Source organism: Rattus norvegicus, chromosome 16 (assembly GCF_036323735.1).
Source record: "Rattus norvegicus strain BN/NHsdMcwi chromosome 16, GRCr8, whole genome shotgun sequence".
Lineage (NCBI taxonomy): Eukaryota > Metazoa > Chordata > Mammalia > Rodentia > Muridae > Rattus > Rattus norvegicus.
Window position 1 is genome coordinate 82,216,521 of NC_086034.1, and position 17,546 is coordinate 82,234,066.

General features: G+C 44.6%; 1 protein-coding gene across 6 annotated transcripts in view; it reads left to right on the forward strand.

The window, feature by feature from the left end:
• Erich1 (glutamate-rich 1) overlaps nucleotides 1–17,546 on the forward strand; it is a 67,826-nt gene that overhangs the window by 12,985 nt on the left and 37,295 nt on the right. For 5 of the 6 annotated variants that reach the window (XM_006253395.4, XM_039094598.2, XM_039094597.2 and 2 more), the window contains exon 2: nucleotides 1,394–1,540. In XM_006253395.4, the coding sequence (XP_006253457.2) occupies nucleotides 1,394–1,540 (147 nt within the window). Of the gene's footprint in view, nucleotides 1–1,213; nucleotides 1,231–1,393; nucleotides 1,541–17,546 lie in introns of those variants that run through there. The other variant, XM_039094600.2, reaches the window with a different exon arrangement.

A 17,546-nucleotide genomic window follows, 5' to 3' on the forward strand; every position in this document is an offset into this window, starting at 1 on the left:
AGGACTTTCTTATACTAAAATTGTACGTGTGTTTATTTTTAAAACGTAAACCCATTTCTTACATTCTTAAGTCCTTCTGTGGTCTCGATAGCCCAGGTCATTACTGTTACTGTTGGTTCTGTCACCCCACCTGTCTTATGATGAGGGCTGGTGTGGATGCGCCTGTCTTTGGTACGTCAGCGTTTTCGCTGTTATATCTGTATCGCCCAAGGCTAGATTCAGAACTCCACTTTCTTCTTCTTAAAGACTCCTTTTGCCTGCATTTATTTATTTGTTTATTTATTTATTTATTATGACAACTCCAACAATTGGGCATCTACATGTAGAAGAATGAAATGTGGTCCTTCTTTCTCGCCCTGCCCACAAATCAACTCCAAATGGATCAGAGATCTCAACATTAGACCTGAAATGAAAACTTCTGCAAGAAAGAAAGAATAGCAAGTATCTTTAAAAAACAAATGTATTCGCTACCACTAAACCACGCATTTAAAGGGGTGGCTCTCAGCACAGATTCTCTGAGAGTATGGTGGAATTTGAAGACATGCCTTTTATAGCTAGGCTATTCCTGTATATGACCAGGGAAATCTCATCTGCTTCATCCACAAGCCACCCTCGGGATCGTTTCTCATGTTTCCCATTGCAGGTCGACACCTTCAATCATTTGGACTCTACTTCTTGCACTGACTAGCTGAGCATTCTAGGACCCTTAGGATTCCTGAGGGTGCAAGCGAGGGATCTCCACATGCACACCGAAGCTTTACGAACTCTGCAAAACTGTTTCTCCAGTTATACCTGTCAGCTAGTTCAGTTTAAAGGAGAGAGATGTTGGAGCGGGTATTACCCTTCCATGGCCCCCTGGTCTCCTCAGAGCTATTCTGTCTGTCAGGCTATAGGAGCAGTATGACCCTCACATAGACTGCCCAGCCTGGCTAGTTTCTGGAACCTAGCGCCAATTCCACCGTGTGGTAGCTCATTGACTGTAGGCAGTGTAGAAGAAATTCAGTGTAAGACAGAGTCCCATCGGGGAACAGCAGTCATAGAGCACAGGCACCCCCTGCAAGTGCGGTAACGAACAAGTAAACCTCAGAGTGTCCTCATCCCTAGCTGGTCTAGGATCCTGCCCTGTCTGCGAGTCCACGCCTTCTGAAGGCCAAACACAGAGGTGATCGTCCTCTTAGTGTGGGGCCATGGAGCAGCGTCCATGGGCGTCCATTTGAAGTGTGGGCTCTGGTAAGTTGTCTGCATGCTGGCCTGAGAGGATGTGCCACGCTGGGGACCAGTGCTGGGGACAGTCTCTTGGCTGTGGGATAATAAAGACGCCCTTGTTTTGAATGAAAGCCATATGTGATTCAAGTAAATGTAGGAAATAATTGCCAATCTGTTGCCTTTGTAGTGTTTACTGAGAAAGTGCTGAAGAGACTTTTCCCTAACGTCTCAAGTGGTCAAGAAAAGGGCACTCCCCAGACTCCAGCTTTGGACACACCATCCAAGGACTCGACCCCTGAAGCGGTACAGCAGAAGCCCGTTCGTGGTCTGACAGGTAAGGATGGATTGCAGGCATCCCTGTCTCTCTTAACTCTGGACAGTATATCCGCTTAGCCCGGAGCCTCTGTGGATGAACACGCTTTTCAAGTCTTGACAGCCGATTTTGGCAGGACAGGCCTCACGCTATACACGTGCAACGGGACTCAGTGGAGGGAATCTGGTGTCAGTACATCCCAGCCACACTGAAGAGGCCACAGCGTAGTTTTTGTTGGGTTCATTTCATGTTTTGTGTTGGTAAAGGAGATGGGACGCGGGTAGGCTTGGGCTCAGCTACAATTAGAACAGGAGCCTCTGCTGCTGTCCCCTTATCCAGTCATTGTCCTGACTCCTGGCAACCCCTTCAGTACCCATTCGGCTTCTATCACCTCAGGGAGAGCAGGTAATGCTTCTCGCACACTGCTCTCTGGCAAATACATGTCCTGGAGACGTGGGGCGACAGGAAAAGCTACAGGGAGAGACCCAACAATGCCAGTTCCCACGCAGCGTTGTTGTGTCGACCTGAGAGACTATTCCTCAGAAGACTCTTGCTTAGACCATGCGATATAAAGGCACAGCAAGGGAGACTTCTCTTGTTCCTGACAGATATATAAATATATAAAAGCTAATCTTGAGCTTATGACCCTTTTGAGATCACTTCTCTGTCATTTTTTAATATTATTTTTATTCATTGAGATTATAATTATACCATTTCCCCACCTCTCTTCCCCCCAAACCCCCTCCCGTGGACCCCACCCACTAATTACTCCAGCTCAAATTTCATTCCCTCTTTTCGTTCAGTGTTCTCCCATGTGGGTTTGGGGTGTGTGTGTGTGTGTGTGTGTATGTGGAATGTGTATAAAGATATATACAGATATGTATGTATATATATGTATATGTGTGTGGCATATGTGTATGTGTATGTCATTTATATATACATATGTATGTAGGTATATATACATACACATATATATATTCATGAATATATAAATACAGCCTGTTTGGTCCATATATTGTTATCTGTATGTATATGATTTCAGAGCTGACCATCTGGTCTTGATAACCAACTGGAGGCCTTGGAGAAGACTATTTCTCCCACCGTCAGCCTCCCTTGGTTGCCTGTAGTCCTTTGTCTAGGGTCAAGGCCCTGTGAACTCCGCTCCTTGCATGTTAACATGTCGTCATTGTTCAGGCCTTGCTTAGGCAGCCATGTTGGCAAGACTCCATGGGTGTATCTTCTTTGACATTTCTAGGTGATACAATCTTTTTTTTTTCCAGTTTTCTTTTTATTAGATATATTTCTTTACTTACATTTCAAATGTTATTCCCTTTCCCAGTTTCCTGTCCATAAGCTCCCATCCCCTCCCCTCCCCCATACAGGTATTCCCCCCATCCACCCCCTAACCCCCCCACAACATCCCCCTGTACTGGGGGTCCAACCTTGGCAGGACCAAGGGCTTCCCCTTCCACTGGTGGCCCAACAAGGCTATTGTCTGCTACATATGCAGTTGGAGCCCTGGGTCAGTCCATGTATAGTCTTTCAGTAGTGGTTTAGTCCCTGGGAGCTCTGGTTGGTTGACATTGTTGTCCTTGTGGGGTTGCAAGCTCCTTCAACTCTTTCACTCCTTCCTCTGATTCCCCCAAAGGGGGTCTATTCTCAGTTCAGTGGTTTGTTGCTAGCATTGACCTCGTATTGGACACGCTCTGGATGTGTCTTTCAGAGATCTATATCTGGTCCCTTTCAGCATGCATTTTTTAGCTTCATCAATCTTACCTAGTTTTGGTGACTGTATATATATGGGCCACATGTGGGGCAGGCTCTGAATGGCCATTCCTTCAGTCTCTGCTCTAAACTTTGCTTCCATATTTCCTCCTGTGGATATTTATTTTTTTTATCATTAAAAACAGCTCTGAAAGCACGGTCACTACTACGTATCATAAAGCAGGTACAAGCTATTTTACATCCACAGAGGTATGATACAGTACTGTCCTACATCTATAATACTAGAGGATACAATTTAAAAGGCATTATTTGAGACTTGATTCTACTTTTCCAGCAGAGGGCCCAAAGGATGGTGTGACACAGCTTTGTAAAGAAACATACTCTAGACAGGATTTCCTTTCACTAGTGGCACAGTTCTAAGGATTCATTCTCTCCATGAATGTCAGCTAAAACCGTTATTAAAAAAATGAAATATCCCTAGAACAAAACCATATAACCACCGGATTCACATGAAGATGACCTAGTGGAGACAAGCTGGACCTCACCTTACCAACAAGCTATCAAATCTGTTATGTTTAAACAGTGAGACCTCCAAGGAAGGAGATGCCAAGTAGTGCTTCAAAGCTTCGGACCACAATCAAACACAGCATCCTTTTCAACAGAAGCAGAAGCTCATCTGAATATGCTCAAGGATGCTGACATCAACATTTAATCATCTCCTCACTCATCCAGGAAGAAGGAGAGATCAGTTACTACTGTATTTTATTGTGTTCAACCAAATCACCATGTTACAAAAATAGCAAGCTGCCATAATAAAAAATAAGGCTCCTCTATCCAGCACCAGATAGCATCATTTTACTTTCAAGCCTAGAAATTGCACACTTGTATATAAACCAACCGAAGATGAGGATTGAGAGTTCATCTTGGTGGATTTTTCCTTTGATGAATATGAAGTGTCCTTCCTTATCTTTTTTGATGACTTTTAATTGAAAATTGATTTTATTTGATATTAGAATGGCTACTCCAGCTTGCTTCTTCTGACCATTTGCTTGGAAAGTTGTTTTCCAGCCTTTCACTCTGAGGTAGTGTCTGTCTTTGTCTCTGAGGTGTGTTTCCTGTAGGCAGCAGAATGCAGGGTCCTCGTTGCGTATCCAGTTTGTTAATCTATGTCTTTTTATTGGGGAGTAGAGGCCATTGATTTCGAGAGATATTAAGGAATAGTGATTATTGCTTCCTGTTATATTCATATTTGGATGTGAGGTTATGTTTGTGTGCTTTTCTTCTCTTTGTTTTGTTGCCAAAATGATTAGTTTCTTGCTTCTTCGAGGGTATAGCTTGACTCCTTATGTTGGGCTTTACCCTTTATTATCCTTTGTAGTGCTGGATTTGTAGAAAGATATTGTGTAAATTTGGTTTTGTCATGGGATATCTTGGTTTCTCCATCTATGTTAATTGAGAGTTTTGCTGGATACAGTAACCTGGGCTGGCATTTGTGTTCTTTTAGGGTCTGTATGACATCTGTCCAGGATCTTCTGGCCTTCATAGTTTCTGGCGAAAAGTCTGGTGTGATTCTGATAGGTCTGCCTTTATATGTTACTTGAACTTTTTCCCTTACTGCTTTTAATATTCTTTCTTTATTTTGTGCGTTTGGTGTTTTGACAATTATGTGACGGGAGGTGTTTCTTTTCTGGTCCAATCTATTTGGAGTTCTGTAGGCTTCTTGTATGCCTATGGGTATCTCTTTTTTTAGGTTAGGGAAGTTTTCTTCTATGATTTTGTTGAAGATATTTACTGGTCCTTTGAGCTGGGAGTCTTCACTCTCTTCTATACCTATTATCCTTAGGTTTGATCTTCTCATTGAGTCCTGGATTTCCTGTATGTTTTGGACCAGTAGCTTTTTCTGCTTTACATTATCTTTGACAGTTGAGTCAATGATTTCTATGGAATCTTCTGCTCCCGAGATTCTCTCCTCCATCTCTTGTATTCTGTTGGTGAAGCTTGTATCTACAGCTCCTTGTCCTCTCTTTTGATTTTCTATGTCCAAGGTTGTTTCCATGTGTTCTTTCTTGATTGCTTCTATTTCCATTTTTAATTCCTTCAACTGTTTGATTGTGTTTTCCTGGAATTCTTTCAGGGATTTTTGCGATTCCTCTCTGTAGGCTTCTACTTGTTCTCTAAGGGAGTTCTTTATGTCTTTCTTGAAGTCCTCCAGCATCATGATCAAATATGATTTTGAAACTAGATCTTGCTTTTCTGGTGTGTTTGGATATTCCGTGTTTGCTTTGGTGGGAGAATTGGGCTCCGATGATGCCATGTACTCTTGGTTTCTGTTGCTTGGGTTCCTGCGCTTGCCTCTCGCCATCAGATTATCTCTAGTGTGACTTTGTTCTGCTATTTCTGACCGTGGCTAGACTGTCCTATAAGCCTGTGTGTCAGGAGTGCTGTAGACCTGTTTTCCTGTTTTCTTTCAGCCAGTTATGGGAACAGAGTGTTCTGCTTTCGGGCGTGTAGTTTTTCCTCTCTACAGGTCTTCAGCTGTTCCTGTGGGCCTGTGTCTTGAGTTCACCAGGCAGGTTTCTTGCAGGGGAAAAGTTGGTCCTACCTGTGGTTCCAAGGCTCAAGTTTGCTCGTGGGGTACTGCCTAAGTCCTCTCCGCGGCGGCAGCAACCGGGAAGATCTGCGCCGCTCTTTCCGGGAGCCTCTGTGCACAGGGTTCCAGATGACGTTTGGTGTTTTTCTCTGGCGTCTGGATGTGCACAGAGTGCAGTCTCTTCTGGTTTCCCAGGCGTGTCTGCCTCTCTGAAGGTTCAGCTCTCCCGTCCACGGGATTTGGGTGCAGAGAACTGTTTATCCGGTCTGTTTCCTTCAGGTTCCGGCGGTGTCTCAGGCGCAGGGGTCCTGCCGCTCTCGGGCCCTCCCCTACGGGAACCCAGAGGCCTTATACAGTTGCCCCTTGGGCCAGGGATGTGGGCATGGGTGGGCAGTGTTGGTGGTCTCCTCCGCTCTGCAGCCTCAGGAGTGCCCACCTGATCAGGCGGTGAGGTCTCTCTCCCACGGAGTTTGGGAGCAGAGAGCTCTAGGTGATACAATCTTAGCAGACATCATATTTCTATGAATATTGAAATCCTTCTGATGCCTCTTGGGCAATGATCCCTGAACCTTAGGTACAAGAGTTATGTTGTAAATGTGTCGGTTGGGACGAGACAGCACATAGTCTTTTGATCACTTATTCTCTGCATTTTTCAACCAATTATGGTTTTCTGTAATGGTCGTTGCAAAAAGAACTTCCCCTTATTAAGCTTGTGAGTTACACTCATCTATGAGTATAAGGATAGATATTTAGATGCAGTTAGAGATTGTGTTGGTTTAGTAAAGTGACAGTTTTACATTCTTTTCCTTGAATTCTCTTGTAGTTGGCTCGGTTTCCCTCTTTTTGAGTGGGTCTTAAGTCCGATTAGAGAGCCATTGGTTACCACCAAGGCGTGTGCACCACTGCTGCATTCTTAGGGTCAGAGAGCCATGGTAGTCGATGTGCTTTGTAGGTGTCATAGGACTATTGGTTGCTTCCCTCCCTTGGAAACATGCATCAATTCTTCTGGTACCGTGAAAGGTAGTCTTCAGGGAGGAGGTTATCGGGTCCTTTGGGTCCTGCATTCAAAGTGCATTGTGCCTTCAGCAATTGGAACTTACCCTGCCACCTCAGGGAGGCAATCAAGGGCAGCAGTAATAGCCTATAATGTTTTGGAAGTCTCTTGGGCAGCTCTGATCACCAGTTCAGAAGAAGGTTTCTCATGCCTGGTCTTGAAAGGTTTTGATAGGTAGCCCATGGATCTTGGGGAAGCACTGTCAGCACAGGTGTGTGTGTGTGTGTGTGTGTGTGTGTGTGTGTGTGTGTGTGTGTGTAGGTGTGTACTATATGTAATGTTAGGAAGATAAACAATGTTCCTTTGATGTCTTTAGACATCCACCTTGCTGTTTTACCATCCTTCATGTGTATCTCCTTCCTCCCTATCAAGTTAAGGCCCCCACATACCCCTTTTCCTATTTCCCCCTAAGATCAGTTAGACCTTGCTAGGCACCCCCAGTGGTTCCTCTTTATTTTCCTGTAGTTACTACAGGATCTATACTCACATCTTGGAGCCAGGAACCACAGATACAAGAGAATATGTGCTATTTGTCTTTCTGGGTCTAGGTTACCTCACTCCATCTATCTTTTCTAGTTCCAGCCATTTAACTGCAAATCTCATGATTTCATTTTTCTTCACAGTTGAATAGTATTTCATTGTGTATGTACCAGATTCTTGTTATCCGTTCATCTGTTGAAGAACGTTTAAGTTCTTTCCAGGCTATTGTGGATAAAGCAGCAGTGACCATGGCTGAGCCAGTATCTGTGGACTAAGGATGCCAAGTCCTTTGGGCATGTGCCACGGAGTGCTGCAGCTAGGTCATATGGTAGACTTATTTTTAGCTTTTGGGGGGGTCTCCACACTGATTTCCAATCCCCTCAACAGTGCGTGAAGTCTCCCTGCGCCCTGTAACCTCACAAGCATCCGTTGTCAGCTCTTTTATTACCTTTCCCATTCTCACTGGGGTAAGATGAAATCTCAGAATTGTTTTCATTTGCATTGCTGTAATTGTTAGGGATGATGAATGTTTTTGAGGTATTTTTTAACCGTTTTTTTATTTCTTCTACTGAGAACTCTGTTCAGATCCAAAGCCCATTTGTTAATTGAGTCAGTTGTTTCCGACTCTGTATTTTTGAGTTCTTCATACATCCTGGTATGAATTCTCTGTCAGATTTATAACCGGCAAGGATTACTATTCTGTGAGCTTCCTCACTCAATTTGGCTGTTCAGAAGCTCGTTAGTCCTATGAGGTCCCTCTTGTCCAATGTTGGCTTTAATTCCTAGGCAAACGGTGTCCTATTCAGAAAACCCTTTCCTCCCCTATGTCCTGTGGTGTGCTGCTTCCTTCTAGCATGCCCCATGCTACATTAGGTCTTTGATCCAATTGGACTCAGTTTTTGTTCGAGATGAGAGATACCAGTCTAACATCTGTCCTCCACATGTGGACATCCAGTTTTCCCAGTGCCATCAATTGAAAAATGCTGTCTTCTTCGTATTGTTGTAAAAATATAAAAAATAAAAAGGTATTGTTGTCTTTTACCCTGCTATGTCCAGCACCGCAGTGCCCCAAGATACCTGCTAGATATCTTGGCGGAAACATATCCCAATTCCGCGGCAGCCCAGTGTCTCTTGCCACCGCACACTTTCCTACACTCAAACCAAGAAACACACAACACACAAACCTTTGACCCAATTGGTAAGATATAATTGCCCACTTATACATACAAGCCCAGTACCATCCATCCCTTGAGAACATTAATATCAACCTGTAATCACACAGAGCATGATCTTTACGTCAGCCTCCATCGTCCTGCCACGGCTTCTCCCTCTCTCCCCCTCCTGTCTCTCCCTCCCTCTGTTCCAGTCTCCTCCTCTTCCTTCAAACTTCTCTCCCGCCCATCCTTCCTTCTCCTCCAGTGACAGGTCTCCTCCTATCTTGTGCCTGCCTCACCTGTGACATCCTCCTACATCATCGGTATATGTCTTGGGCATTTTTGTCAAATGTCAGATGGCTGTAGTTACCACACAGTCATGGCACAACGAGCACAGTGCTGTTGTTCGTGTCTCAGTGGTCCTTTGTGTAGTAGTGATATTAGTGATCATAGATTCATTTTTTTGTCCTACAGATTCTTGGCTACAGTCTTTTCTCTCTTCAGCCCTAACTACTGCTTCCCGTGTTTCCCCTAGGTTTGGTCTATGGGTTGTAAAGGCGGTTTGTGTCAAGGAAAGTTTTCCTTTCTTCTACAGCTATGGCAGGGAGCTGGTACAGTAATCTAGGATGGTCGTCACAGTCTTTTGAATGCATTGCTCACGCCCAAACTGTCAGTCATGTTTCGTTGCCTACCAGACAGCAGGTACCACTGTCTGCATACCTCCATCCTCTTGCCGTAGGAAACTGAACTGGAAGCCGGTTTCCTGCTTTAAGAGGTTAACTTGGAGCAGCTGCGAGTGTGAATCTTGGTACGAACACATGGTTTTGTTTTGCTGGGTTTTTTGTTTTGTTTTGTTTTGTTTTTTAATGTTTAGCAAGATTCGGGAGGAGCGAACTGGGAAACCATAAAGGCAACGATTGAGCAGGACATGGTCTGACATCCTATTCCACACCCGTTCATTAAAATGATTCGACTCTTCAGGTGTGGGGTAAGGGATGATTGGCATCTGGACTGACTGAGGGGGGATAGCTCATGTAGCCAGGGACAGGGCAGCTGCTGGGAAAGTGTCGCCTGGAGGTGGTTTGCAGCCTGTAGGCAAGCTTTTTGACTGCCACGGGTCTTGTAATTGGGAGCCTGAGCCAACTTCCCTTCCCTCCCTATGATGTGGGAGGAAACAAGCCGCATCAGACAGTTCTCTGAGCTTCAGGTTATAAAGCTGAGCACTCGGTATTTGAAACTGGTTTGCTGTGTATATTCATAGACTGGAATTGCTCTTGATGCATTAAAGCCAGGCTGTGAAGTATGTGCGTAGACAGTGCTTGACATGCGAGAAATGCATTCCAACCACGTGGGCAGCTCAGATTTTAAGCGTCCAGTTGTGTTTCAATAACGCGGCTTTATTGATGGAACTGTGGGAAATGTTTACTCTTTTCCTTGACTGATGACCACACTTGCTGTACAGTGTTGTGAATTTTCATTATTATTCTTCGGTTGTTTTTTTTTTTGTTGTTGTTGTTGTTGTTTGTTTTGTTTTTGAGGTATAATAGCCTGGTCCATAGCCACTTAGGGAAATTCATGAGGGTAATCTAGGGGGAGAGAGGCATGATATTTCATGGTTTGTCATATGCAAAGGAATATTTAATTGTACGCATGTGTATAATATGGGCTAGGGATGCAAAGGGGGGCTCTCGGGGTGGACAGGCATCCGGAAGCTGCAGGGTGGGGAGGCAGTGGGAGTGAATTGACAGCAGGGTACACTGATCTGTACATAGTACGGATCATGCAAACATGTATGCTGACTGTAATTGTTTAAAGATATTAAAAATGTGTGAATGAGAAAAAGCCCAAATCTAGTTTTATAATTTTCTTGAATACTCCCTGATGATCTTCCTCCCATTAACATGAATAGGAAGTGGAGAAATTAAACGTGGTGTGTTCATCGAGAAGAAGGTTTTAAGGTTTGAAATCGCCAAATCCTTTTGAGTCTCACTGTTAAGGACAGCTCCAGCAGAAAAGTAACCACGGGATCCATGTCAGAGTTTCATTTTTCCTGTAGACGCATGCCTGGAAACATACCGTGTGGATTTAAGCATCCTCCCTGGAATTGCATGGAGAGATAGTCACTCGAGTAAGCTCGAACACCTCCCAGTGACTCTCCCACAGGGCAGCGGTGTCCGCCTTTCTGTTGCTACTTTGGATCAGGTCTCCTTGCTCTGTAGATCAGTGTACACATTTCTGCATCTTCAGGCCTTCTCTAGTCCCCTAGGAAAGGGAGGTCTCCTTCATCAGCCATATTCAGTCAACAGCATGTTAACCTTGTCTGGGGAAGTATAGCACCTAGAAGACAAAGAGACACCAACAACAGAGAGAGACAGAGCCCCACCTCCAAACCCCCTCTCCAAGAGCTGATTCCTAATGTCCCCTGAAGGCACTATTCTTTGTATTGTTCCTACTGGGTTCCTGTGCTCCTCAGTCTTACCACTAGCATGGGGATGCTGTCCTTGGTGCTGATTCCAGCCCAAAGGCTCCTTGATACGCTGTCCCAATCGATCCGTGTGGTGCTGTCCTTGGTCCTAGCCTCTACGGCGCTCTCCTTGCTGCTAAGCCACTGGTGTGCACTTGATTCAGTTCTCCAGCAGCTGTCCAAACTGAGACTCAGACTTCATGGATACTTGCAATGAGTCCCATCCTAACCTAGCTGTGATGTTAGTGCTTAAAATCATATCGGGCCCAACAAATACCTTTGCCTGCCCAAAATGATACCATAGGACCTGGATTTATAAAATCTGAGCAGTCAGGTAGACCTCCAGGGGTCAGAGAGTCTGAAATCCATCACTGCACTGCGGAAACAACACTAGGAATTACCAATCAGACAGCAATTTCTCTTATAAACATACTGTGCGGTGATTATAGGTTGTGGAGTAGCAAAACAGACACATTCCGCCAAGCTTAAACTCACACTCTACTGGGACATGATCAAACCTGTGAAAAAAGTAATGGAAATGTGGGGGAAAATGCAATAAAACTGTGCCCAGGGTATGGTTAGCTACAAATGTTTCCCTGGTTTCTGCAAAGGGGAGATTGGAGAGATAGCATAGCACAGGAGGCAGCCACAGAGGTGCATTTGAAATCCCGCATCCAAGGTCCAGGAGCTGACTCCAGTGAGGGGCACTGTGAGGGCCACTCTCAATGGCAGGCCACTGTGCACACATGGTTATGAAAAACACAGCATGAATGAGAGTTTAAGCCAGACAGACCACTAAGGTCAGGTATAGTGAGACCCTTGCCCAGCAAGGCGACATCCCTTCGGCCTTTCCTTGTTTAGGTGGTTAATTACAACTGGCCCTCCATCCACATTCAGACATTTAAGTTGAGACTTTATTTAGCTTAAATTTAAAACCCTGTTTCCCGTTATGCTAACAGCTTGTGTCCAGCACTCCTTGGCCACAATTGGTGATGTAGGTATTGAGGCAATGGACCCTCATTTTTACCTGAGCAGTGTTCTTCTGATCTTCCGGTCCACAGAGCACAGCGAGACTAATGAGTAGTGGGTTGTGGTTTTTTTTTTTCCATTTATTTTGTTGAGACTACCTGCATAGCTGAGGAAAGATGAGCTGACTAAATTCCAGAGTGATGCAGAATTTTAAATTGAACAATAGAATACGGAAGTGCGAGACCACACAGGAGAAGTCTTTCCCTAGAAGTTATACATACATACATATATATATATATATATATATATATATATATATATATATATATATATATATCCATAGCCCCAGGGCCATAAAAAGTATAGATTATACCTATCAGAATTGCCACAAACAATGAACTAAGAAAACATTGGCAACTGCTAGCACTGGGCTAACTTTTTAATATCCAAAAAGTTAGCGTGTTCAGTTTTTATTCTAGAACATTTTTTTTTTTTTGGTTCTTTTTTTTCGGAGCTGGGGACCGAACCCAGGGCCTTGCGCTTCCTAGGTAAGCGCTCTACCACTGAGCTAAATCCCCAGCCCCGCGTGTTCAGTTTTTTAAAAAGGATAAATATCTCAGGAAAAAATGGGCAAAGCAGGGTCACTGGCATTTCACAAACCAAATATGCGACTCTCCCAACAGTAACGAAATAGAGCGCTCAGCTTTTACTAATGTGAAAAACACAAATCACAAGTGAATTGGGATCCCATTTTCATCTGTAATGTTGCCGTGGACTCATTGGTCCATGCCCTTTGTCAGGCGTGCAAGCCTGACTGTGACTGAAGGCAGACGGAAGATATGGTCAGCTCCAAGTACACCATGCATGCCCAGAACTTCTACCTCTAGCCCAGTCTCCCTGTGAACTAACTCCTATATACCAAGATTGACACACTCGAAATTATTAACGATGACGTTGCTCAGAATAAAGAGATTAGAAGTCTCAATTTTCATCACTTCGAGCTAGTTCGAACCTTTTTTCCGTGTTTATCCATCTGTTATCTGTGGGCAGAGGAGACACGTGCTTGCGCCATAGTGTACTTGTAGGGGTCAGAGGACAACCTATAGACGTCAGTTCTGCCCACTGTGCACGTTCTGGGATCGAACTCAGGTTTCCAGGCTTGGCAAAAGTACTTTTACCTGCTAAGCCTTCTCACCAGCCCTGGGACTGGGGGAAGGGTTGATTAAGTGATTTGTGGAACACGTGTTCTGTGGGGGGTTATGCTCGAATCAAAAGGCATACGAGCCCCTAGGTGGTCTTCTAGAGTGAGGACCAAGATGGTGTTATCAGGTCGGAAGACAAAGACGTTAAATTTACCACAGGCTTCACTACAGAGAATGAGACAGAGCAGTGTGTCTTTCTGTTCTCAGACTCACCAGTAGCCTTGCAGAAGTCCACAGCATAGAGCAAGATTCACTGCTTCCCAAGAAAGGAGGCAGGAGGCCAGAGCACAGTGGGAGGGAGACTTATTGTTAGACTTGTATGTCTCCCCTCGCTGACCTTTGTACTAACTGTAATGTAACTGTCTCCCCTTACTGCACAATTGTACTACCCGTGATGTAACTGTCTCCCCTCACTGACCTTTGTACTACCCGTGATGTAACTGTAACCCTCACTGACCTTTGCACTACCTGTGATGTAACTGTAACCCTCACTGACCTTTGTACTAACTGTAATGTAACTGTCTCCCCTCACTGACCTTTGTACTACCTGTGATGTAACTGTAACCCTCACTGACCTTTGTACTAACTGTAATGTAACTGTCTCCCCTCACTGACCTTTGTACTACCCGTGATGTAACTGTCTCCCCCACACTGACCTTTGTACTAACTGTAATGTAACTGTCTCCCCTCACTGACCTTTGTACTACCTGTGATGTAACTGTCTCCCCTCACTGACCTTTGTACTACCTGTGATGTAACTGTAACCCTCACTGACCTTTGTACTAACTGTAATGTAACTGTCTCCCCTCACTGACCTTTGTACTACCTGTGATGTAACTGTAACCCTCACTGACCTTTGTACTAACTGTAATGTAACTGTCTCCCCTCACTGACCTTTGTACTACCCGTGATGTAACTGTCTCCCCCACACTGACCTTTGTACTAACTGTAATGTAACTGTCTCCCCTCACTGACCTTTGTACTACCCGTGATGTAACTGTCTCCCCCACACTGACCTTTGTACTAACTGTAATGTAACTGTCTCCCCTCACTGACCTTTGTACTACCTGTGATGTAACTGTCTCCCCTCACTGACCTTTGTACTACCTGTGATGTAACTGTAACCCTCACTGACCTTTGTACTAACTGTAATGTAACTGTCTCCCCTCACTGACCTTTGTACTACCCGTGATGTAACTGTAACCCTCACTGACCTTTGTACTAACTGTAATGTAACTGTCTCCCCTCACTGACCTTTGTACTACCCGTGATGTAACTGTCTCCCCCACACTGACCTTTGTACTAACTGTAATGTAACTGTCTCCCCTCACTGACCTTTGTACTACCCGTGATGTAACTGTCTCCCCTCACTGACCTTTGTACTACCTGTGATGTAACTGTAGAACATCGTCTTGTAGAAGGGAGCGAGTGAAGATTCTTTGACACCCGCATCACTTGGGCATCTTTCCAATCACATACCTATCAGAAGACCATCCTGTATGTCTCAGCAAAAACATGGTTCAGCCTTGGCCAGAAGGCCAACATGATTGGAAAGAGCAGTGGATATAGAAATTGGTTAACGAGATGATAGTGATGGAATTGAGTGTTGAAGATAATAAGGAGATAATTGTTTCTTTGGTTCACAAGGAATGTGAGCCACTATGGCTGCAAAAGCAAACCTCGCATTGAAAAGGGGAGGGGCCGCCAGAGCGCTAACTTTGGTGGAGGCGGTCATAGCCAGGGGCAGATTGGAGGGTGGAGTATCTTTCAGAGTTTCAGTCTTAGTTCACGTGGTTGGTAAGTGCCCATCGAACTTATTGCTTTGTCTTCATTTTGAAGCAAAAGGAAAGGCCACTGCGGAGAGGGAAGCGCTAGCTACAGTGTGTTCAGGCAGCACCAAGGACCGTGGATCCAGGGCTGCACTTGATTCTGTGTCCAGGTGGGGCAGTGTGAGCTCAGGAGCAATGGGTGTGGCTCCAAGAGAGGATGAAGAGTTGAGCCAAACTTCCTGGCCATGTCCCACAGACAGATAGAGCGGCCCAAGCACACTCCTCTCCAACCCCACCGCTCATCCTTTGTGTGTTACCAGACATTCAGAGCTGATGGCTTTCACTAGTAAAGATGGACTCCCACCTGCCTTCTTGTGCCTTCACTCCTCTCCTGGGGAAATCAGTGGTCCCAGGGGCTGTGCTGACAGACACAATACACTTTGTACTACCTTGACGTAACGGACTGTAGAAACAAATGGCTGCTAGCCACGCCAAGTCTCACCCAACTCACCCTCGCCCTATGCCTGCGCTAAAGGTCGGACACCCACTTTCAGAAGCGTAAACATCACAGCAGACCGTATTCAAAAGACTATGGAAAATTAGAACCAAACATTAAGATAGATGATCTGGTTACCTTCACTCGCAGATGAGCAAACCGGGGCCCAAAGTCATAGTCCCACATCTTTCCTGAACGTCCCCAGCTGTGACGTCACGGGCAGCTTAGAAGCCCATCTGTAGAGTCAGCATGCGGTCCCCAACCAGAGGACCATCTCCGTGGCTCGCTCCACTTCCGTGCTCTCATGCTTCACTCCCATGTTACTTCCTGCACCCATATCCCAATAATTAAGTGAACAATGGCATTTCTAAGTTCTATTTAACTTTCCCATTAAGAAAGATTTAACGGTTAAAAGCCTCCAAAAATACTCCGTGAAAAAAAAAAGATCAAATGTTGACGTTGCGCGGCAGGAAGAGTGTTCATAGAAGCCTATCTCCATCTGCCCTGGATTCTAGCAGGGAATGGTGTACTCATTAATCAACTGTGCGAATCAAATTAACAGAAGAAGCAAAATTCTGGCAACATCCTGAATACTTAGCCTCCAGAGACGGAGATATATCAACGGCAGGGAACTAGCAAAGGTTTCATGGGTTGTTTTTTTTTTTTTTTTTTTTCTGTGTTTAACCTTCTTAAAAGCATATCTGTCTTCGCTGTGATTTTCTTGAGTCCCGGTCATTGCTGGTTTAAAATAAAATGTTAGTTGTCGGCTTAAAATAAAAATCTAGTTGCCCTGCGCAAGACTAGTGGAGATAGCCGAGTGCGTGAGAGTCACTTCAACATGGTGTAAATGAAAGTTAAAAGCGAAGAGGATCCGTAGGAGATGTGGAGGAATGTGGGAGAAAAGATCCTTCCTCTGGCGTGTACATATAAAAATCACAAGAAGCGGTTCGGACTTTTCAAACCAGCGGTTCCATTCCCAAGAAGGTGTCAGAAGAAACTGAATGGCCAAGCATGCAAAAGGATCCACGGTGAGGGTGGAGTTATGGTTCCGATGTAAAATACAGGTCACGTGTCTGCACGCTTGATCATGGTCTGATGTCCGGGGCCCTGTGGTGGCCTTAAGGTGCTGGGCTACATGGAGAACGTAGATCTCTGGACCACAGGTCTTGACGTCTGTAGCCTGGCTTCTCTTTCTGTCCTATTCGTGGTTCTTGCTCTGTGGAAATGTTTACACACAGCCTTACTTCCCTGCTTCCACGGCCATGAGCAACTCTTGTGCCTTTCCAGCCATTATGGGCTGCACCTCTTAACTGTGAACCAAAAGAAAGACTTCTTGTTTAAGACACCCGTCAGGTGCCCAAGCAAAAGTCACAGCCACCAATCATAGCAGTGACCATTCAGAGCCACCGCCCACAGGCAGGATTTAGGATAAAAGATAAATAACAGTTGTCCGTGGATAGAATATTTCGTACTATTAAATGAGTATGCTGGCTAAAGTCCTATACACTGTGTCTCACTATTTCATATCACACTTAATTTTAAGTGCTCATGTAACACATGTGAATTGTGTTTTGCATGACGTTAGAAGGATATTATATGCATATGTATAATATGCGCATGTTCTTGTGACTTAGAGTGCGTGTGTGCACAGTTAGTTGATCTGAAAGCATGTCCGGGTCTGTGTCTATGAATGGCCGTGTCTATAGATTTATGGGCATCTGTTCTAAGTGTGAGGAAAATGTGTCCACCTTCTCTGTACATGTTACAGACGTGGAGACAGAGTTAAGGAGGAGCTAGGTACAAAAAAATTGTTGGAAGATTGATGTTATGATAACAAAGTGTATGCTGTATGCACTGTTTATATTTTCTGTTTCATAGTCATGAATTCGTTGTATTTTTTATCACCTTACAAAAGCTCCCAAGTTTCCCTTTTGACTAACTCAATGTGAACGTTAAGTAATTGTAGATGGCTCACTGGTCACGACTGGTCAAGCAGCCAACTTGCTTTCCTGACAAGATACTTGGCATTTTGATTTCAGTGTTCATGACACTGATCTGGTTTTATTCAGTTACTTGATTTCTTGTCTTCCCTGAATTTTATCGGAGACACGACACTAATATAAT